Source organism: Carcharodon carcharias, chromosome 6, assembly GCF_017639515.1.
Source record: "Carcharodon carcharias isolate sCarCar2 chromosome 6, sCarCar2.pri, whole genome shotgun sequence".
NCBI lineage: Eukaryota > Metazoa > Chordata > Chondrichthyes > Lamniformes > Lamnidae > Carcharodon > Carcharodon carcharias.
The window spans coordinates 112,693,550-112,718,357 of record NC_054472.1 but is presented as its reverse complement, the minus strand read 5'-3'; the positions used below and the strand labels follow the sequence as shown (position 1 = coordinate 112,718,357).

The 24,808-nt window shown below is 44.1% G+C and overlaps 1 protein-coding gene across 1 annotated transcript in view; it reads right to left on the bottom strand.

Annotated features, from left to right (window-relative positions):
* The window catches only part of LOC121278821 (coiled-coil domain-containing protein 178), a 211,184-nt gene that overhangs the window by 175,018 nt on the left and 11,358 nt on the right, over window positions 1-24,808 (bottom strand). The window contains exons 4-6 of the mRNA XM_041189276.1: window positions 10,556-10,695; window positions 8,122-8,195; window positions 6,620-6,717 (exon numbers count right to left, since the gene is read on the bottom strand). Of these exons, the coding sequence (XP_041045210.1) occupies window positions 6,620-6,717; window positions 8,122-8,195; window positions 10,556-10,695 (312 nt within the window). The remainder of the gene's footprint in view (window positions 1-6,619; window positions 6,718-8,121; window positions 8,196-10,555; window positions 10,696-24,808) is intronic.

Below are 24,808 nucleotides of genomic sequence, written 5' to 3'. Positions count from 1 at the left end.
TTTTTCCCCTTCTATCCCATTTTCCATCCCTTTTTTCTCATCACTCCGTCCCCTCCAGGATCATCTGTTACTTGTTCCATGTTGTTCTGTCACACAATGCTACCCTTGTTCTGCTATTGTCACATTCTGCTTTCTTACCTTTATGCAACTATCAGCACCTTTCTAGCACTAACCCCTGCCATTAATATTCCCTTTGTCCTTTAGTTCATGACACCTTTGTCAATCCCTCCTTTGTCCCCACCTATCGCTGGCCTTCTATCCAGCTCCACCTGCCCCATTCCTACACAGTTACCTTTGGTGTCCCTCAAGGATCTATCCTTGGACCATTCCCACCTTCATTTAATCACTGCCCCTTAGCAATATCATCTAAAAACAATTCAATTTCCACATATATGCTGATGACACCTAGCTCTTCCTCAGCAGCACCTCTCTCAACCCTTCCACTGTCCACAAATTGTCAGACTGCTTATCTTACATCCAGTACTGAATGGGCAGAAATTTTCTCCAATGAAAAATTTGGAAGACTGAAGTATTTATTTTTGGTTCCGCCACAAATAATGCTCTGTCGCCACTGACGTCACTCGCCATGGCAACTGTTTGAGGTGGAAACCAGACTGTTCACAACCTCAATGTCATATGTGAGCTCAAGATGAGCTTTCAAGCACATATCCATACTATCAATAATATTACAATCAGTTAGGAACTGTTAACATTTAAAGAAGAAATCTGAACACCCAGCAATTAATTAACTATGCCACATGATTTCACCTTTTTGATAAAAACAAACTTTATTGTATATAAAAGAGCAATTAAACAAAGCAACCTCCATCAATTTAACACTAAAGCTTATAAAGATTTATGCTATAAATTCAGCTTTGCTTTTCACTTCAGACTAAGCATTCCCTTATCTTACAAAATCTTGAAGGTTCATTCACTTTCCCTGTGACCAACCCACAAGGTTTGACACGGCTCTCTGGAGTGTATTTTAATTCTCCTTAGTATTCCTTTGAGGTAAGATTCTATGGGGGTTCTTCCATTAGTTTTTTGGCTACGCAACCCTCCACTTTTTCTTTACAGACCTCACAACTGTGGATGCCTCAGTTCCTTGTTCAGGTTGCTGACAGATATCTAACTGCCTTCCCACAGCTTCCCAAGCTAACTCTTCTGCCACAAGGCTCCATGAGGATGACTGTTGATTTTCTAGCTGCAAGCTAGAGCAAATCTTCCAGTTGCTTTTCCCTCAGAAAATCCAATGTTAGAAGCTATTATTAAAGGTGTTATAGCAGGGCACTTGGAAAAATTCAAGGTAATCAGGCAGAGTCAACATGGTTTTGTAAAAGGGAAATCATGTTTAACCAATTATTGGAGCTCTTTGAAGAAGTAACATATACTGTGGATAAAGGGGAACTGGTGGATGTACTGTACTTAGATTTCCAGAAGGCATTTGATAAGGTGCCACACCAAAGGTTATTGCAGGAAAATAAAAGCTCACGGTGTAGAGGGTAACATATTGGCATGGATATTGGCTAGCTAACAGGAAACGGAAAGTAGGCATAAATGGGTCATTTTCTGGTTGGCAATATGTAACAAGTGGTGTGCCACACGGATCAGTGCTGCGACCTCAACTTTTTACAATTTATGTAAATGACTTGGATGAAAGGACTGAAGGTATGGTTGCTAAATTCTCTGATGACACAAAGTAGATCTAAAAGATAAAAGCAAAATACTGCAGATGCTGGAAATCTGAAACAAAAATAAAAATAGTTGGACAAACTCAGCAGGTCTGACAGCATCTGCAGAGAAGAAGACAGTTAACGTTTCAAGTCCGTATGACTCTTCATCAGAATTAAAGAAAAACAGAAATGAGGTGAAATATAAACTGTTTGAGGGGGGTGGGACAGGTAGAGCTAGATAGAGGGCCAGTGATAGGTGGAGGCAAAGAAGGGCTTGCCAAAGATGTCATAGACAAAAGGACAAAGGGGTGTTGACACTAGTGATGTTAGCTAAAGGATGTACTAATGGTGACATTAAGGGTAGAAAACAGGTCGAGCAAGTGACAGATGGCCCCAGTAGGGGTGGGGTAGGGGGAAGGGATCGAAATAGGCTAAAAGGTGGAGATAAAACAATGGATGGAAATAAATTTTAAAATAATAATAGAAATGGGTGGGAAAAGAAAAATATTTTTTAAAAATATATAAATTATTAGAAAAAAGGGGAATCGGAAAGGGGGCGGGGTGGAGGAGAGAGTTCATGATCTGAAGTTGTTGAACTCAATGTTAAGTCCGGAAGGCTGTAAAGTGCCGAATCAAAAGATGAAGTGCTGTTCCTCCAGTTTGCGTTGAGCTTCACTGGAACACTGCAGCAGGCCAAGGACGGACATGTGGGCATGAGAGCAGGGTGGTGTGTTGAAATGGACCAAGGTCTGGGTCATGCTTGCAGACAGACCGAAAGTAATCTAAAAGATGCTTTGACACTATCCGCTCAAAACACTCCATGACTAGCGATGTAAGAGCAACTGTCTGGTAATCATTCGGCTCAACAGGCCATCACTTAGTAACCGTTCTTAGAAACCGGAACGATGCGGGCTGATTTCCAACAACATGGAACAGTTTTCCACTGATCTGATCTGGGCTACATGCTTTCTATGAATTCACTCACTTGAATTGCTTCTCTACCTCCCATTTGTTGGTAGTAACAAGAGATTGCTGTAATTCATGAAGTGAGGCCTGCTACAAAATTACATATTCCTCAAACTCATCATTTTCAAACCGGCTAAAAATCCATTCAGTGCATTTGCAAAATCATGAGGATTGTCTGAGGAAAAAAGGGTTTATCTCTCCTTTTTGATGTAAAGCCTAACATTTTAGGCATACACTTCCATGTATCCCCTGGGGTTATTTGTCCTAAAACAATTATGCAGCTTGTCTCTACATGCAACTTTTGCTTTCTGGCTTTCAATACTCACTTTTAATTCATTAAGTCTCTGTTTATATTTTCTGCTAGCTTTCCTTCATACTCCAGTTGCTCCCCTTTTATTTTTTTTTAGTCATCTTTTGCAGATTTCTAAAACATTCCCAATCTTCTGGCCTACCACTAATCTTCGCAGCATTGTAGCCTTTTCTTTCAATTTGATGTCACCCTTAACTTCCCTTAGTCAGCCAAGGATGGTGCACCCATCTGACAGGGTCTTTGTCCTTTAATGGAATAAATCTTTGATGAGAGTTATGAAATATCTCCTTAATTGTCCATCTCTGCTTCTCTACTGTCTTCTATTTTAACCTATCAACCAGTCAATTTTTACCAATTCTGTCTTCATACTCTTAAAATTACCTTTATTTAAGTTTCAGGCACTAGTTAAGGGCCTATATTTTTCACTCTCAAACTAAATATTAAATTCTATCAGCTTATGATCACTGTTGCCTGGAGGATCCTTTACTATACAGGTATTCAATTAATCTTGTCTGCTGACACATTACCAGGTCCAAAATATCCTGTTGCCTGATGGCTCCAGAATGTATTGTGCTAAGAAACTGACCCGAATACAGGCTACCTTTGCCAATTTGATTTGTTCAATCAATGTTAAGATTAATGTCACCCATGATTATTGCACCAGCTTTCTTGCAAGCCCTGATTATTTCTTAAGATAAAAGCAAAAAAACTGCAGATGCTGGAAATCCAAAACAAAAATAAAAATACCTGGAAAAACTCAGCAGGTCTGACAGCATCTGCGGAGAGGAACACAGTTATTTCTGATTATTTCTTGATGTATCTGTTGTCCTACTGTGTAGCTGCTGTTAGTGGGCCATTAAACCATTCCCACCAATAACATCTTTCCCTTGCTATTTCTTATCTCCACCCAAACTGATTCTACACTTTAATCCTCTGGACCAAGATCATTTCTTGCCATTGTGCTGATATCATCCTTGATTAACAGCGCCCCACCTCCTTTTCCTTTCTTCATGTCCTTCCAAAATGTCAAGTACCCTTGAATATTCAAGTCCCAGCCTTGGTTACCTAACAACTACATCTCTGTAATAGTTTATTTCTATTTGTGCTAACAGTTCATCTACCTTGTCGCAAAAGCTGCGAGCCTTTAATTCTGTCTTTTTATTGTTTGTGTCTACTCTGACCTTTTTTTCTGGTGCACTCTTATGTTTATACATTCTGTCCCTTCCCATCATGGTCTGGTTATCATTACCTGTAACATTACCCTGCACTATTGCCTTGTCCTTTCTCATTAACTTTCCTAATCTCCCCTCACATGAACCCGTTGCCCACTATTTAGTTTAAAGTTCTCTCTACAACCCTTGCTGCACAATTCACCCGTTCTCTAGTCCCAGAGTGATTAAGGTGAAAGCCATCAAAACCCATTTCTCCCACACCAATCTTTGAGCTACATATTCAACTCTCTAATCTTATTTACCCTCTGCCAATAAGCTCATGGTTCCGGTGGTACTCCAGAGTTTATTACCTTTGTGGCTCTGTCTTCTAATTTTGTCCCTAGCTGCTCATGCTCCCTTAGCAGAACCTCTTTCTTAGTCCAATCTATGTCACTGGTACCTACATAGGCTGCAACAACTGGATCCTTCCCCTCCCACTCAAGTTCTTCTCCATCCTTGGGGAGATGTCCTTAGCCCTGGCACTGGGCAGGCAACACAGCCTTCAGGACTTGTCTCAACAGGGAATCGTATCTATCCCTCTAACAACATTGCTCCTTACTACAACTGCATTGCTTTAAACTACCCCTCTTGAATGGCCAACTGCACCATGCTGCCGTGGTCAGTTTGCTCATCCTCCCTGCAGTTCCTGCCATTGTCCACACAAGCTGAAAGAACCTTGAATCTTTTAAACAATTGCTAGAGCTGAGGCTCCTCCAGTGCTACCTTCTGGATTTCCATATCTGCCTTACTCATAGTCACAGCCTCCTGTCCCTGACCATGAACCAAATTCAAAGTAACTAGCTTAAGGAGTGTGACTGCCTCGTGAAACAAAGTGTCCAGGGAACTTTCCTCCTCCCTGATGCATCGCAGTGTCCAAAGTTCAGACTCCAGGTCATCATCTCTGAGCTGAAGTACCTCTAGCTGCAAGCACTTACTGCTATGGATCACACAGATGTCCACCACACACCACATGCTACAGCTGTAACACATCAACAGCTCTGCCATGTTTACTGTGTTTTGTTTAACAAATTAGGTTTAGAAATACCACTCAATGATTATTTGTAGTTATATCAAATGATTTAACTAATTAAGCTATAAATTTAACATAATACTTATATCTAACTCCCCAGTACCAGTTTAAGCTACTGCCCTGATTTAGAGTGGGGGAAAAAACTTAAAACTCACCAACCTCTCACCTACCTACTCACCTAATTAATGCTTTCAACTTCAGCTCTCACATGCCTCAGCTGGTCTTCAGCTCCTTCTCTCAGACCACTCGTTTTTGTAAAGATCAGAACAGCAACTTCTCCTTTGCTAGACCAAATTTCCAGGCTTGCACTCAGTCACGAGCATGGGGAAGCTCCCTAGCTTGGCAAAGCCATCTGCATATTCTATCTGTTTCTCTCTGATCAGATAAAATACCTCTGTTCTGCAGCAGTCGACAGCAAACTGGCAGGATGTTAGAGATGTTGCATGCTCCAATCTGGAAAGGTCCCAATGCAAAGAAACTCATGCCAATGCCATGACCTTCAAAGCCACTGGCAGCACCACCCATGCTCTGTTTAGAGACTGCAGGTTTGCCTGAGATGGCAGATTTCAGAGAGCACATGCTTTGTAAAACAGCCGACATGTACACTGTTCTAAGCTTATGTTGAGGTAAAAGAAATACTCCTGAGTGGATAAGGCTTCCTTGCTAAGTGTCGTTCTTCCCCCTCAACCCCTTTCTTTACAAGCAGTTGTCCTTTTTTGTACTGCCTCTATTCAATTGCCCTCTCATGCTGCAGGCCAAAGGTTACTGTCACTACAGCACCCCAGACTGGGAATAACTAGCCTGACCAGATCCTTGATGTCAGAACCAAGGCCTGCACCTTCACTATGTGCAGTGCCATTCCTTGTCGACTTCACCAACTTTAAAAAGCAGCAAAAACCTCACTACAACTCTACAATCTCAGACAGAGCCAATAGAAATCAATCAGCAACTAACCTGAAAGTAGTTGAAGATCCCTTTAAATAGTAATGGCAGCAGATCCTTCTTGCTGCTAAACACATAGTTAGCTGTGCACATGTCAGCTGGAGTGGCAAGGTCAAAAACGGCAGCACTGGTGTCACAGGTTTCCTATTCTATATACTCATGGCGCACTTCCAAACACCTACACTAATGGCATCTGTCGCAGGTGGAACCAGAAGTGTCCATGCACAGCATGGATGCCACTTTGATACCAAACATCACCTATAGCGCCAAAACAAATTTTGTAGCCCATAATTTTAATGAATACCCATTATTCTTTTCTGTTGTTTGTCAATACAATTGTTGCTCAAAAAATAGATATAGTTACAGCTAATATATAAAACAAGACTTAATTACTTTTAACTTTTGAATTTAAAGGAGTATTTTGTGTAAAGGTTAGGTCAGAGGACCAATTACAAGTATATTCTATAACTTTTTATAATAGTCATACCTGTTGCCTCAAGTCCAACACCTTTAACACAAAGGTTAGGTGAAGTCAGGTCACTGGAAAGTGTTTGATTAAAGTTATTTTCAGCTGGCATTACATATCTACAAAAGGCAGAATTGGAGCAAAATATGTGTTACAAACACTCTGGCCAACATTTAACAGTATTATCATAACCAAATATGAACTGTAATTTTATATAATTTTTTAAAATGTAAGGCTTACATGGAAAACATTTAAATTTTCAATCATGTTTGTTATATAATTATATTTGTCAGTTAGAAATGATATTTTCACATTTTCAAGTTTGATACTCATTTCTTATATGTAATTTTGCATAAAACCATAGCTGAAATTGAGTATCTTCCGCAAACATTATATTTTTTTCTCCACCCCATTTACATGTGGTTCTACAGCACTTGTATACCTTACCAAGTGGCTATTCTTCATGCTTAAGAATAGATAGTATGGAAAACATCAGAAATTCATCCTCACCTCATACAAATAAATTTCCCAGTAAAGTTTAATGTCTAACCCTCAGGCATGGGAGTTGGGTGATTTTACCCTCAGATCAGAGGAATGCAGATTAATTGTACTGTTCCTACTGACAACCCTGGTCTTTTTTGTAAATTCAGCACAGGCCAGGAATCAAAAGTAAAAGTTTTTGCTTTGTATGATTCAGTTCTACATCCTTACGAAGTAAATTTTTAGAAACATTTACAACAAACAAAAAAAAGTGAACATAAATCACATTTCAGCCTCAGCCCACAAAATTCAGCTGAATGAATTCAATCCACTCAAAGTATTTCGGCATTATCAAACAAAGCAGCTGTGACGCATATTGCAGTTGTTCACCTGCCGCTGAAACAACCATGTCTTTGTTATCTCTAGACTATACTATTCCAATGCACTCCTGGCCGGCCTCCCAACTCCCACCCTCCATAAATGAGATGTCATCCAAAACTCTGCTGCCAGGGTCCTAACTTACGGCAAGTCAAATTCCATCATGGCCTCACCCCTCCCTACTTTTCTAACTGCCTGCAACCTCACTCCAAAGATACTTTTGCACCCACAATTCTAGCCTCTTCATCATCACTGATGATATTAATCACTCCACCATTGGCAGCTGTGCCTTCAGCTGTCAAGACCCAAATTCAAGAAATGCCTTCCAAATAATGCTCTTCCTCTTTACCACTCATCATTTAAGGCACTCCTTAAAACCTACCTCTTTGACCAAGCTTTTAAGCATCTGCCCAAATATCTCCTTATGTGGCTTGTGTCAAATCTTGTTTGATAAAACTCCTGTGAAGCACCTTGGCACATTTTAGAATGTAAGTGCAAGAATAATGGAAGTTTCAAGGTTGAGAAACTTTAAAAGTACAACTTTCAACTTATCCTTGCGATTGGAGAAAAAATAAAATTGGATTGAAATATTCCTTCACGAGGTATTTCAAGGAAAGCACTTTGCTTCTAAAACAATAAAATATTCACTTATCTAGCATTCTCACCTCTCAGCATTCCCATTCATATTTTCTGAAAATTGACTTCCGTCTCGGGTTTGCGGCTGTACAGATGCTGTAAACTATAAGACAAAGTTTGATCTAAATCATGTTTCAGGCGAAAACAGTCAACACAGAGAATGTTTATGGTATTACAAACAGTTGACCATTACTATAGCCAAGACAAGCACAATTAGAAATTCTGGCTCTGATCTTTAGCTGGCTGCAGTCTATTTTAGCAGATATTCTGAATATCTATTAAACATGACAATGTCTGTAGCTGCCATATCCCCCGCTCTACCATTACTACCAAGCCAGGGGATCAACCCTGGTTCAATGAAGAGTGCAGGAGGGCATGCTAAGAGCAGAGCAGTACCAGGCATATCGAAAAATGTGGTGTCAACCTGGTGAAGCCGAAGCACAGGACTACTTGCCTGCCAAACAGCATAAGCAGCAAGTCATAGACAGAGTTAAGCAATCCCACAATCAACGGATCAGATCTAAGCTCTACAGTCCTGCCACACCCAGTTGCGAATGGTGGTGGACAATTAAACAACTCAATGGAGGAGCAGGCTCCACAAATATCCCCATCCTCAATGATGCAGGAGCCCAGCACAGCAGAGCAAAAGACAAGGCTGAAGCATTCACAACAATCTTCAGCCAGAAGTGCCAAGTGGATGATCCATCTCAGCCACCTCCAGAGGTCCCCAGCATCACAGATGCCAGTCTTTAGCCAATTCGATTCACTCCAGGTGATATCAAGAAACGGCTGAAGGCATTGGATACTGCAAAGGCTTTGGGCCCTGACAATATTCCGGCAATAGTACTGAAGACTTGTGCTCCAGAACTTGCCACGCCCCTACCCAAGCTGTTCCAGTACAGCTACAACACTGGCATCTACCTGGCTATGTGGAAAATTGCCCAGGTATGTCCTGTACAAAAAAAGTAGGACAAATCCAACCTGGCCAAAAACCGCTCCATCACTCTACTCTCCATCATCAGTAAAGTAATGGAAGGGGTCATCAACAGTGCTATCAAGCGGCATTTGCTTAGCAATAACCCGCTCACTGACGCTCAGCTTGGGTTCAGACTGGGCCACTCAGCTCCTGAGCTCAGTACGGCCTTGGTTCAAACATGGACAAAACAGCTGAACTCCAGAGGTGAGGTGAGAGTGACGGCCCTTGATACCAAGGCAGCATTTGCCCGAGTGTGGCATCAAGGAGCCCTAGCTTCCTTCCATCATAAATTCAGAAGTGGGGATGTTCGCTAATGATTGCACAATGTTCTGCACCATTCATGACATTTCAGATATTGAAGCAGTCCATGTCTAAATTCAGCAAGACCTGGACAATATCTAGGCTTGGACTGACAAGTGGCAAGTAGCATTCGTGCCCCACAAGTGTCAGGCAACGACCAACTCCAACAAGAGAGAATCTAACCATTGCCCCTTGATGTTCAATGGCATTACCATCACTGAATCTCCCATTATCAACATCCTGGGGGGTTACCATGGACCAAAAACTGAACTGGACTTGCCAGAAAATACTGTGGCTATAAGAGCAGGCCAGAGGCTAGGAATCATGCGACGAGTAACTCACCTCCTGACTCCTCAAAGTCCGTCCACCATCTATAAGACATAAGTCAGGAGTGTGATAGAATACTCCCCACTTGCCTGGGTGAGTGCAGCTCCCACAACACTCAAGAAGCTGGACACCACCCAGGACAAAGCAGTCCGCTTGACTGGCACTACATCCACAAACATTCACTCCCAACGTACAGTATCAACAGTGTATACCGTCTACAAGGTGCACTGCAGGAATTCACCAAGGCTTCTTAGACAGCACCTTCCAAACCCATGACTACTACCACCTAAAAGGAAAAGGGCAGCAGATTGATGAAAACACCACTGCCTGGAAGTTCCCCTCCAAGTCACTCACCATCCTGACTTGGAAATGTATCGCTGTTCCTTCACAGTGGCTCGGTCAAAACCCTGGAACTCCCTTCCTAACAGCACACTGTGGGTATATCTACATGGATTGCAGCGGTTCAAAGAGGCAGCTCACCACCACCTTCTCAAGAGCAATGAGGGATGTGCAATAAATGCTGCCCCAGCCAGCGAAGCCCACGACCCGCGAATGAATAAAAAAATGTATATAGTTAACAGGAGTCCCATATTTGATTGTCAACTTATGCTTTAATTCCTAGCTTCTGCTGAATTAGATTATCTTACCTGAAGCATTTTCAAGAGAAATGGGTGGAGTAAGTTTACCCTAGTTGCTCCAGTCAGATCATTGAAATTGGTTCTGCATTGCACTCCTTGGGATATGCCATCAAGGGCTACAATGATCTCTCACTAGTGTGTAGCAATACAGGCCGTAGCCTTATTGAAAGATAATTTCACCAAAATATTCAATGCTCAATAATTTATTTCTCCAAATCATACCTGTCTGAACCAAACTTCAGTCTTTGCTTCCAATTCACGGACATGGCGAATCACTTTGCAGACAAACGGTAATGCAACTTTCACCCAATCACAATCATGGCATGCAGAGGAACCAAGATGGCATGAATCTTTGTTCATCGCTTGATGGGGAGAAAAACAAAATTAATGAACCTAATGAAATTTAGCTTCTGTTCTTTCTATCCCCCAAATTGATGAGTATGTATTTTGTGAGCCTGTTCCGCCATTCATTATGATCATGGCTGATCATCCAACTCAATAGCCTGCTCCCACTTCCTCCCCATACCCTTTGATCCCTTTCGCCCCAAGAGCTATATCAAACTCCTTCTTGAAAACATACAATGTTTTGGTCTCAACTACTTTCTGTGGTAATGAATTCCACAGGCTCACCACTCTCTGGGTGAAGAAATTTCTCCTCATCTCAGTCCTAAATGGTGCACCTCATATCCTCAGAGTGTGACCCCTGGTTCTGGACTCCCCCACCATCGGGAACATCCTTACTGCATCTACCCTGTCTAACCCTGTTAGAACTTTATAGGTTTCTATGAGATCCCTCCTCATTCTTCTCAATTACAGCGAATATAATCCTAATCGACTCAATCGCTCCTCATATGTCAGTCCCACCACCCTGCGAATCAGTCAGGTAAACCTTCACTGCACTCCCCCTATAGCAAGTACATCCTTCCTCAGATAAGGAGACCAAAACTGCACACAATATTCCAAGTGTGGTCTCACCAAGGTCCTGTACAATTGCAGCAAGACATCCCTGTTCCTGTACTCAAATCCTCTGGCTATGAAGGCCAAAATACCATTTGCCTTCTTTACCACCTGCTGCACCTGGATGCTTACCTTCAGCGACTGGTGTACAAGGACATCCAGGTCTCGCTGCACATTCCCCTCTCTCAATTTATAGCCATTCAGATAATAAACTGCCTTCCTGTTTTTGCTACCAAAATGGATAACCTCACACTTATCCACATTATACTGCATCTGCCATGCATTTGCCCACTCACTCAGCTTGTCCAAAGCACTGAAGCATCTATGCATCCTCCTCACAGCTCACCCTCCCACCCAGCTTTGTGTCATCTGCAAATTTGGAGATATTACATTTAATTCCCTCATCTAAATCATTAATATATATTGTGAATAACTGGGATCCCAGCACCGATCCCTGCGGTACCCCAGTAGTCATTGCCTGCCTTTCGGAAAAAGACCCATTTGTTCCTACTCTTTGTTTCCTGTCTGCCAACCAGTTTTCTATCCATCTCAATACACTACCCCCAATCTCATGCGCTTTACTTTTACACGCCAATTTCTTATGTGGGACTTTGTCGAAAGCCTTCTGAAAGTCCAAATAAACCACATCCACTGGCTCCCCGTCATCCTCGAAAAATTCCAGTAGATTTGTCAAGCATGATTTCCCTTTCATAAATCCATGCTGACTCTGTTCGATTCTGCCACTGTTCTCCACGTGCTCAGCTATTAAATCTTTTATAATGGACTCAAGAACTTTCCCCACTACCGACGTCAGGCTGACTGATCTATAATTCCGTTTTCTCTCATGACTCACACATGAGGGAAACCTGAACTCAGCAGGGCCATTTGAACTCAATGGGAATTCAAACATATTCCATTTCCATTGGAGCAAAGGCCTTATCCCACAATGTGAGTTACGAAATTTTAGACTAGAGTAGATGCTCGTAAAAAGACAAATAAGATCTATGGAACTGTCAAGCTGTCAAGTTCCTTAAATAGCCTGCCCTGCAAAAAAACGGTAAAAAAAAGCATACCTGTCCATGTCTGGGTATTGAAAACATCTGTGATTGCTGTTTTAATAGCTATTTGTTTACATAACCCTCAGTGCTTTTATCATAACATTATTGCTGCTTGACTGCTTTGAACCTATCATTGTCGTGTTGGATGGCTGCAAGTTCATAGTTTGACTGACAGCTGCAAGAGGTTATTAAAGGATGGCTACTGCTGAGGCCGTGGCTAACGGTGGAGTTGAAGCCATCAAAAATGACAGTGCCCTTATATCTAATCTTCCTTCCCACATTCCACCTCCCCCAGATGCAACACTTCCTACTGATTTACAAGTTGAAGATCATGTAAGCATGCATCACTAACTTCCCCCACCTCTTCTTGCACCACAACATTACCTTGTGTTTTTCTCCTGACAGATGACCAAGATCTGCAAACTGGCTGACAGTGGTGCAGCAGCAAGAAGTGGAAAAGGAAGAAAAGGCTGATGAAGGAACAGCAAATAAACTGTGATAATTAAGATGCACCGTCACTCCATTTCACAATCATAGCAAAAACAGAATTACCTGGAAAAACTCAGCAGGTCTGGCAGCATCGGCGGAGAAGAAAAGAGTTGACACATGGCCCCAGCTATGCCTGTCTCTTCATGGGGTATGTGGAACATTCCTTGTTCCAGTCCTACTCTGGCCCCCTTCCACAACTCTTTCTCCGGTACATCGATGATTACTTCCGTGCTGCTTCATGCTCTCGTCGGGACTTGGAAAAATTTATTAATTTTGCTTCCAATTTCCACCCCTCCACTACTTTCACGTGGTCCATCTCTGACACTTCCCTTCCCTTCCTTGACCTCTCTGTCTCAATCTCTGGTGATAGACTGTCCACCAATATCCATTACAAGCCTACCGACTCCCACAGCTACCTCGACTACAGCTCCTCACACCCCACTTCCTGTAAGGACTCCATCCCATTCTCTCAGTTCCGTCGCCTCCGTCGCATCTGTTCCGATGATGCTACATTCAAAAACAGTTCCTCTGACATGTCCTCCTTCTTCCTTAACCGAGGTTTTCCACCCACGGTCGTTGACAGGGCCCTCAACCGTGTCCGGCCCATCTCCCGCGCATCCGCCCTCACGCCTTCTCCTCCCTCCCAGAAACATGATAGGGTCCCCCTTGTCCTCACTTATCACCCTACCAGCCTCCGCATTCAAAGGATCATCCTCCGCCATTTCTGCCAACTCCAGCATGATGCCACCACCAAACACATCTTCCCTTCACTCCCCCGGCGGCATTCCGTAGGGATCGTTCCCTCCGGTTTACCCTGGTCCACTTCTCCATCACCCCCTACTCCTCAACCCCCACATATGGCACCTCTCCTTGCCCACGCAAAAGATATAACACCTGCCCCTTCACTTCCTCTCTCCTCACCGTCCATGGGCCCAAACACTCCTTTCAAGTGAAGCAGCATTTCACTTGCATTTCCCCCAACTTAGTCTACTGTATTCGCTGCTCCCAATGCGGTCTCCTCTACATTGGAGAGACCAAACGTAAACTGGGTGACCGCTTTGCAGAACACCTGCGGTTTGTCCGCAAGAATGACCCAAACCTCCCTGTCGCTTGCCATTTTAATACTCCACCCTGCTCTCTTGCCCACATGTCTGTCCTTGGCCTGCTGCATTGTTCCAGTGAAGCCCAACGCAAACTGGAGGAACAGCGCCTCATCTTCCGACTAGGCACTTTACAGCCTTCCGGACTGAATATTGAATTCAACAACTTTAGGTCTTGAGCTCCCTCCTCCATCCCCACCCCCTTTCTGTTTCTTCCCCCTTCCTTTTGTTTTTTTTTCTATTCCAATAATTTATATAGATTTTTCTTTTCCCACCTATTTCCATTATTTTAAAATCTTTTATGCTCCCCCACCCCCACTAGAGTCATACCTTGAGTGCCTTACCATCCATTCTTAATTAGCACATTTGTTTAGATAATATCACCAACTTCAACACCTCTGTGTTCTTTTGTTCTTTTGTCTGTGACATCTTTTGATGATCTGCTCCTATCCTAACACCCGCCCCCCCGAACCTCCTTAAACCAGCTTATATTTCCCTCTCCTTGTAAAGAAAGATCAGTTCTGTTGAAGGGTCATGAGGACTCGAAACGTCAACTCTTTTCTTCTCCGCCGATGCTGCCATACCAGCTGAGTTTTTCCAGGCAATTCTGTTTTTGTTTTGGATTTCCAGCATCCACAGTTTTTTGTTTTTATCACAATCATAGCCACTAGCACAGATTCTGACACTACACATAATCTAGAAGATAGCATAGAGGAGGATTCTTAACATGGTGAGACATTGGGTGCAAGGGTCCTGCAACCTGGGCAAGAGAGAAAGATAGCACAGGTGTTGACTTGCCAGAGATGACGCTGCACACAGGTTCTGCTGCAGAGGACTCAGATGAGCACTTTGATGGGACAGTCTACAAAGGAAAGCTGATACATATGTACAGCAAAATGCTTGGTGTATTGTGAAGCTCACGAAAGCCTGCTATCACTCTCAACAGTATACAGGAGTCCTGCACCAACTTGGCTCAGGACTTCACACAGAGCCTTGAGCCCATCCTTTCAAGCATTGAACTGGTGGTCAGCCACCTTAACACACTTGTGAAGCCAACAATGATACAGTGCCTGATGGCCAATGTCACAGTTTACAATGCAGCACAAACAGAAGCCACCCAACATTATGCAAGGTCAGCTGCCATGCACGTTCAGACTTCTGCTATCATATCTGTAGATTAGTTTGCAATGGGGCTCGCAGGGTGTTACAGCTCTCAAGAACTATGCTCCAATAGTTTATGAGGATTGCTGAAGGTTAGGATAACGTAGCAGTGATTACATGGAACATAAACACGTTGCTTATTCATCTTCCCACCAATGCTACTTCAAAAATGCTCTTGCTGTTGTCTCTCAACCTGCCAGTCCAGACTGCATCACCCATGCCAAGATGATGCATTCTATTGCCAGCCATTCTGGACCCAGAGTTGCTCAAGGTCGTCCTGCAAGATCATCTGCAATTATCTCACTGAAATGCCAGCAGCCTTCTAACAGTCATGGTGTAGCCACTGGGTAGCACTGAGTAGGAACACTAGGACAGGCAGAGGTTCACAGACACTAAGGGAATGCATAAGAGTGATTATTTGACATTTTTATGCAATATAGGTTTCATTTATAAAATTCACTTGGAATGTTTATGTTATGTGGCTTTTCAAGAATTTTTTCATTGTGGTCAAGCAGTTGTTGTGATGGTCAGTGACAGAGGGGAGGTTTGGATTATTGGTGAATGTAGAATTGGGGTTATGATTACTGATTGCACACAGATGAGTTCTTCACCGACGACCTGCCCAGAAAGAGCTGACTAGGTTGACTCCTCCCTCCTCCTCCTCCTGAGCTGCTTGGTGTTTAGCTGTTGGCACAGGTCATCTCTTCACGATGAGGTTATGCTGTATGCAGCATGCCACCATAAATCTTGACACCAAATCTGCCAACATGTTAACAGTCTGCTCTATCTCACTTTATCTGACAGCATGGCTTGTATTGTACGTACTCTGTGCATGGAGGTGATTAACCAGTTGTCAGCAGATAGACTTTGTTGTCCACTAGCCACCATTTGATTTGTTGAAGTGGCTCAAATGCAGACTCCTGCAAAAGGAAGGTATCATGACTGCTGCCAGACACTGACCTGCACGATTTGCTGCCCGTGGTTACACTCCAGCTGTACAATGAGAGACTGCAATTCCTTTCATTTCCGGGTCAGACAACTCAACAAAAGCTAGACATTGGGCTGAATTTTTATGTCCATGTGGGGGCAGGTGAGGTGGGTAGGTGCACAAATACATATGGCCTAGTAGCTTGCTGGTGTGCTGGTACAATCCCTGGCTGAGGCCATTTTCCTGGTGGCCTGGAAGGAGCCTCCTGGCAACAGATTGGTGGGGGAGTGGGGTGGGGTGGGGAAAGGGGGCAGCACCTTAGGCAGTCTTTGAGGCCCTCCCTGCCTGCCTAGTCACAGCTGCAGCCACAGTCCAGTCTATGGAAGTGTTCTCTACAATGGTTACCTGGCCCTTGAGGCCATTTTTTAATTTAAAATTTTTTAAAGTTGCAAAGAGGGTAACTTAAGATGGGGGCATCCTCTCTCTCTCTTACCTGAACTGCAGGCTGCTACTCCTTCCGAGTTGGGGAACCTCCTATTGGCCCACCAACTGTGAAAGCTTGTCTTGGACAGTAAGCCCGCCTTCTGCAGGGTGACTGTTTCCCACACAGTGAGTGGTCGTGACCCCATTTGACGCTGACCAGGTCCAAAACCCAAAATCCTGCCCAAATCAGGGAGATTTCCCCATCATATACAAAACGATCTACATTGCAAGTGGCTGCCAATTTATAACTGGGTTAAGAGTTAGAACCATTAATGGTATAGCCTGAAAATGTGGCTAATATATGTAGCCCAGGGTTTTTACCTTGTCGGGCAGGTGTGGCAAACAGGCCCCAGAGTGGTCGCGAAGCCAATCACCACCCTCGATCGGGCCCCAACATCGATTTCACGCTGGCTAGCTAATTAACGGCTAGCCAGTGTGAAACGCACATCACAGTGCTCAGAGCTGCCAGGGTTGGGTCGGAAGGAGGGCAAGTGGGGAAGTTCGCACATGTGCATAAGTGCATGCAATGAAAGCTCCATGAGGCACAGAGCTGCCTCACGGAGCTGAAGATTTATAACGTTAAAAATAAAAAGGTTAGCAATGTTAAAATCATATCCCCACTCATGTGACTCTGTCACATGAACAGGGACATGTTATGAATGAATTTTTAAAATTTTTATTTAATTTTTTATTGCTGTTGGAAACCTCATCCCACCTGTGGATGTGGTTCCCCAAAAAATCCAAAGGCCGCTTGGCCATTTTGCCTGCCTGCCAACTGTAAAGTTAGACAGGCAGCGATAAAATTCATTCAATTAGAACTTTTGTGGCCTTAATAGCTCTGTTAATTGTTGGCAGGCGGTGCCTAATCCCCCGCATGTCCGCCGACTGAAATATTGCACACGACATTTTATGCTCAATCAGGTCGGGTGCGTGCCTGCAAATTTCTGCCCATAAAGTTTCAGCTACAATTTTTAAATGTAATTACATTCAGAAACTCAGAGTATATTAAATTCAACCTAAAAGGATTAGATTCATGTAGAACTATTTAGATGAGGTTTGATTGGAACGTTAGGATATTCCACCATTATAGCACCATGTTGGATGGCTTTTGTTAGGGGTCACACAGCAGCAGTTTTAAAATTGCGACACCTAGATAAAGGGATAAAACCCAAAGTGTGAGACATATATCAAGGCTGAAAAAAAGGGTGAAGTCAAGGCTTCGGAAAGGGAGCACACAAACTTCCAAAAAACTCATCTACCCAACCCTTCAAGCGCCACCTGCCCCACATATGGCAGAGTCCACATTTTGGGCTTAACAGAACCTATCGAAACTGGGTGGAAGCAAGTCAACCCGGATCCTGAGAGACCACCTAAGAAGTATAGTTAACAGTTCTTCTCTTCAGATACTATCCTCTCTCTCTCTCCTTTAAATCTGTCATTATCATCCCACCCTTCCAAAAAAAATCCATGGCTTCATCCTTGCAAACTACTGCCCCATCTCCAAACTTCCTTTCATCACCAAAGTCTTTGAATGTGTTATTGCCTCCTAAATCTGTGCCCATCTTTCCCGGAACTCCATGTTTGAATTCTTCCAAACAGGTTTTTACCTGTGCCACAGCGCTGAAATGGCTCTTATCAAAGTCACAAATGACATCCTAAGTGACTATGACAAAGATAAAGTATCCTTCCTCATCTATCCTGATCTGTCTGCAGCTTTGATATGGTTGACCACACATCCTCCTCCAACATCTCTCCACTATCATCCAGCTGGCTGCAGTCATCTGGTTCTATTCTAATCTACCTAATCATATGCAGGGTATCAGTTGCAAAGGCTTCTCTTCCTGTTTTCACGCTCCTAGCTCTGGTGTGCCCCAAGGATCTATCCCCTCCTATTTCTTATCCTTTGCTGCCCCTTTCAACATCATCTCAAAACAGTGTTAGTTTTCACATATATGCCATCGATATCCAGATCTATCTCACCACCAACTCTCTTGACAACCCCATTATTGCTACATTATCAGACTGCCTATGCAACATCCAGTGCTGGGTGAGCAGAAATTTCCTCCAATTAAATTGGAAAGACCAAAGCCACTGTTTTGGTCCTCGCCTCAGACTCTGTTCCCTAGCTATTGACTCATTCCTCTCCAATGGAAACTGATTGAGGTTGAACCAGACATGGGCCAGAAACTTACCTATGTCAGCTGGACCAGGCGGGGGCAGACGCAGAGCCAATCGCCACCTGCAATCGGCTGCATGCTGCCATTTTATGTGGGCGGGCCAATTAAGGCCCACCCAGCGTAAAACGCGTTCCGTAGCACTCAGCGTTACCTGTGCTGGCGGGGGGAGGAGAGAGAGTCGGGGCCTGCGCAAGAATGCAGCAATCTTCCTGAAGCACAGAGCTGCCTCAGGGAGATTAAGCACATATTGAAATGTTTTAATAAAGAAAGAGAAAATTATTTAGACATGTCCCCTCATGTGACAGTGTCACATGAGTTTGTCAATTTAGCAAAATTTATTTATTGATTTTAGTAAACCTTCTGGAAACCTCATCTCGCCTGTGGATGAGGTTTCCTGAAAAACACGAAGGCTGCTTGGACTCTTCGCCTGCCCGTCAATCTTAAGGTTAAATGGGCCGCGCTATTAATTAGCTCAACTACTTTCCTAATGGCCTTTATAGGCCTTTGACAGTTTGATGGGTGCACGTCGGAGGCAGCTGCACGCCCTCCAAACGAAATATCTAAATGACATCGGGACGCACGCCCGATGTCATCACGTGTCATTTTGCACGATGACATGTCAGCCCACCCCCGCAAGCCGATGGCAATATTCTGGCCATGGAGTTCCAGGAAAACTGGGAACAGATTTTGGAAGTGACAACACATGCCTTTGGGGCAGAAAGCAAGGTTGGAGGTTGGGTTTGTAAGAACACTGGAGGCAATGGTAGGTTTTTATGAGGAGGGGGTGATGGTATCAGATTTAAAAGGAGAGAGGGACAACACCTGAAGGGAGAGAGCCTTTTATAATATTGGCTGCCATGGGGATCAGAGGGGAATTTGGGTGATCAGCAGTTTAGTAGGAATAGGATCAAGGGAACACGAGGTGGACCTCATGGACAAGTTGAACTCAGAGAGGGCATGAGGGGAGATTGGAGAGAAACTAAGGAAAGATGCATGTTCAGGGAAAGAGCAGGGGGAGCATTAAAGAAAGTTTGGCCAGGTGGACAAGTGAAAGGGAGAGGGTGTGACAGACATAACTGATTCAATTTTCTCATTCTTGGTGACCAAGAAGACTATAAGCTCCTTGCACTTATTGTTGGAGGTGAGGATTGCAGGGACAGGAGTTTAAGAAGATGGTTTGCATTAGAGAGAAGAAGCCAGGGGTTATCATTGCATTCCAGGATGATCCTGGAATAGTGAATAGTTTTAGCAGGCGAGAGCAGGGCCTGATAGCAGTCCAGCCACATTTGATGGTGGACGGTTGAACGCTATATCCTTTCAAGTCTGCACCCCTTGGACTTAAGGGATTAGAGGTGAGGGGCATACCAGGGGGAATGGCCAGTGTCTTGAATGTTTAATTAAGGTATTACAGATGTTAAAGATAACTGTTTTCAAGATACATTTCAGTTTTCAATTCTTTAAATTGAGTTTTAAGCCTTTTCAAAATGGAAGCATGAACAGACATCCTGACACCTTTCTGCATTTGTTCAAACCTTGTCAGACTTTTATCTCTAGAGCTAGCTATGAAGAGTCATTAAAATGCAAAGACTCCTCCAGGGATATCTATTGACTCTTTTAAAAGGTGTTGTGAAAGTCCTTTAGCTCCTAAGTGAACAGGGGACAGGATGGGACTACAAAGGGCCTCAACATAATTAATTTTCTTGCTTGTTTCAAACAATGACTTACTTAAAATTAACACAGCAAGCTATGTTTGCGTTTTTGAATTGTTTAAAAGAGACTGTAAGAAGCCATTTTGTTTGGCAGTGCACAGAGAATCCAGAAGACCTCAGGAAATCAGTTCCAGCCCACAGCTCTCAACTGAACTAACTGTGAACAGCATGTGAGGGTTGTGTTTCACGCTGCCATCGGGAGTTGCACAGTGTAGATTCTGGAACGGTTCCTGCAGATTGGAAGGTAGCAAGTGTCACCCCACTATTTATGAAGGGAGGGAGAGAGAAAAACGAGGAACTACAGGCCTGTTAGCCTTACATTAGTAGTAGAGAAAATGTTAGAATCTATTATAAATGATGTGATAAGTGGACACTTGGATAATAATGATCTGATTCGGCATAGTCAACATGGATTTATGAATGGGAAATCATGTTTGATGAGCCTATTGGAGGTTTTTTTGAGGATGTTAGTAACAGAATTGATAAAGGGGAGTCGGTGGACGTAGTATACTTGGATTTTCAGAAGTCTTTCGATAAGGTCCCTCACAGGAGTTGGTTAGCAAAATTAAAGCATAAGGGATAGGAGGTAATGTATTGGCATGGATTAAGGATTTGCTTACTGACAGAAAACAGAAAGTAGGAATAATTGGGTCATTCTCGCATTGGTAGGCTGTGACTAGTGGGGTACTGCAAGATCAGCATTCGGGCCCCAGCTGTTCACAATATATATCAATGATTTGGATCCGGGGACTAAATGCAATATTTCCAAGTTCGCAGATGACATACAACCAGGTGAGAAAGTGTATTGTGAGGAAGATGCAAGAGAATTTGGCCAAACTTAGTGTGCGGGCTAGAACATGACAGATAGAATATAATGTGGATAAATACAAGGTTATCCACTTTGGTAAAAGGAATGGATGTGCAGAGTGTTTCTTAAATGGTGCGAGATTAGAAAGTGCAGATGTACAAAGGGTCCTGGGTGTCCTCGTCAATAAGTCACTGAAAGTTAATATGCAGGCGTAGCAAGCAATCAGGAAAGCTAATGGAATATTAGCCTTTATTGCAAGAGGATTTGAGTAGAGGAGAAGGAAACTCTTGCTTCAATTGTATAGAACCTTGGTTACACCGCACCTGGAATACAGTGTGTAGTTTTGGTCCCCTTACCTCCTCCCGACCCAACGCTGAGCACTGTGATGTGCCACAGAGGGAATGCAACAAAGGTTCAGCAAATTGGTTCCCGGGATGGCAGTTCCTATGAAGAGAGATTGGGGAAACTGGGCCTGTATTCTCTAGGGAGTTTCAAAGCATGAAAAATGAACTCATTGAAACTTACAAAATACTTAAAGGGATAGACAGGGTAAATGCAGTTAATTGGCCTGCCCACACGAAATGGCAGCACACAGCCGATTGCGGGCAGCGATTGGCTATGCACCCGCCCACGCCCGTTCCCGAATCACCCACCCAACAAGGAGAGATTTCTTCCCTAAGTATCTTTTCTCCTTTATCTGCATTTTGATCCTTGTATCTATATTTTAGTTACTAACTTTCCCACTTCTACTGAACTAACTTTCAGCAGTAATCTTGTAATAAACTAACTTTAATCTTGTTTAAGAATAAAGCTTGACTCTGGGTTATTTTTAAATTGAATCACTCGCAAATTAAAAAGGGGGCTACGTGCACACACACAAATTCTTAAACTCATGGACCACTTTGAGGGAATTCCCTGAGGCTGAGGCATGTTGGAGGGGGGGAGCAAAGGCTGCCCTGCGGTTGAAAGAAGTGCACAAGCACATGCGGGTTGGCAGGGGAGGGGAGCGGCCACGCATGTATCAAGGACCATTCCTCTACAGCTAAGACAGTTCAGACGCAGCCACATTGACATGCATGGAGTCAGGCCTCTAGCTTACCTGCCCACTCAAGCAATGCAGAGGCATGAAAGTGCCACTGAGTGCTCCAGAGCTTTATTCCCCTTAGGCACAGATTGCAAACTAATGAGTGTTTAAGTGGACTGCAGAACAGTTGGACGACTGAACACGTTTAACAATCTCCTTGCTAAAGCTGGCTGTGGAGCAGTCACTGATGGGGACGCTCACAGCCCCTTGCAATGTCATCATCTCGGTTTGGACCAGTCTCCCCCATGGTTCAAGCTAACAGTGCAGCGTTGCAGTGTGGGTCAGGAGAAGGCCTGCACCCGAGCTGAGAGCACAGCATACAGTTCAATGGGCAAAGCTGCCGCCAATCGGTCAGTTGGAGTGGGGCGGAGGTGGCTGGGGTTTCAGGCAGCCATGTAGTCCACTAAACTCTGGCCATCCAAGTGGTGGCCAGCACTCTCTAGGATGCATTAAGGGGCCTTCAGACTTAACCAAGAGAGGTTGTTAGTATACCCAAGCTAACCCATGAGTCTCTCTCTTTCATCCTGCAGGAGGAGTACATTAGAAGCCTGAAGCCTGGTGAACTAGCTGTATGCCTCATGACGTACAGAGAGTGTAGACGACAGAGAAGAGAGCAAAGGAGACTGCACAGAGGGATGAGCAACATCCTCAGGGACAACGAGCCGTTGTTCATTGGCGCCTAGCTAGAGCCAGGGTCTATAGACGCCATCTTTCATTCCTGCAGATGACCAGCAACCAGTATCGTCAAAGACTGCGCATGTCTAGGAACTGGTCGATCACATCTGCCAGCTACTGCAGGATTTGGCGCCACAGGGACCTGGGGGGGCATCCACTGCCAGTGGCAGTGAAAGTGACTGTGGTGCTCAATTTTTATGCCAGTGGCTCCTGTCATGGCTCCACAGGTGACCTCTGTGGGATATCACAAGCCTCCACCCATAAATGCTTGCATGCGGTCACAGATGCCATCATTGCAAGGACACACAACTTTGTGCATTTTGCCCGGGGCCAAGAGAACCAGAATGCAAGAGCGATTGGATTTGCCCAGATCTCGTTTCCCACAGGTGCAGGGTGCGATCGATTGCACTCAAGTGGCGCTCAGATCTCCAATGCAACAAGGGGTCAACTATGTCAACCACAAGGGCTTCCAGTCGCTGAATGTGCAGCTGGTGTGCGACCACCACAAATGCATCCTGCAGGTCTGCGTATGGTTTCCAGGGAGTATCCACGACTCCTACATTCTCAGCTGGTCACAGGTCCCTGATGTCTTCCAGGGTCCACAGAGGCTCCAGGGTTGGCTCCTAGGTGACGACAAGGGCTACCCGCAGAGGACATTGCTGATGACATCTGTGCAGCGGCCTCAGACTGCAGCAGAGCGAGGGTATAACCTAGCTCAGGCTGCAACACACAACTTGGTGGAGCAAACCATTGGGATGCTGAAAATGAGGTTCTGATGCCTGGACCAGTCTGGTGGAGCCCTGCAATATAGTCCACAGAGGGTGGCTGTCCTCTTTTCTAAGGCGTTGGCGCTGATCACCGCTGCCACTACCTCTCAAGCCAGATTGGTGATGTTGCTGCCCATCCTGTGGCCAGAGCTGGGGTTGAGGACATCACAGCCGGCCTCCACTACGTCCAAAAGGCACTCAAGGGACGCGCCATTGGACTTGGGAGCTTTCAGGGCCAAGTATTCTGTGCAGCAGCCCTGGGCTGGAAGCACTAAGAGGTGAGCACGCGGCTGCACTTTAAATATGGCACCCGGCATAACGAAGTGGCGAGGTGATGACTTGGCCGGCGAATGAGAGCCCGCTAGGCATGAAAGTGACATGGTTTCCGGGAATGCATAATTAATGTGGCGGGTTTGGGGTGATACGGTGTGAGAAGCCACCATTGCGGCCAGCGGGTCAAACGTCGTTATACCCACCCGCAACCGCACTTAGTGCAAATCTGGGATGATTTTGCCCTGTGCATCTCTTATCTTCTAATTTGTAATTTGCTGTTCAGTATCACAGTATCTTTACAGTGCCAAAGGAGGTCCTTCAGCCCATCGAGTCTGCAATGGCTCTCTGAAAGAGCATTCCACCTAGTCCCACTCTCTTACCTTGTCCCCATAATCTTGCACATTCTCTCCTTTCAGATAGCAATCCAATTCTCGATTAAATCTGCCTCCACAACCCCCTCAGGAGGTTTGTTCCAGCCTCCAAACACCCTCTAGGTGATAAGATTTTTCCTCTCATCACATTTACTCCTTTTGCCAATTATTTTCTTTTATTTCTTGCCAATTAACACAAAATGAAATGTGACAGTCATTACAGAAACTGCAGGCAGGCACACTCTTTTTAATATTGATGTGCTTTCTTCTGTTAACTCTATTTACAGTTGAAAAAAATAATTATTACTACTACATATGCTCCTCAGACACAGGCAATATATGACAATTCTATTTAATTAAATAAATTAATTAGTTTAAAAGTTATAACTATTAAAACACTGTGGTTTTGAATCAAATGAGCAGGTAATTTTAGAT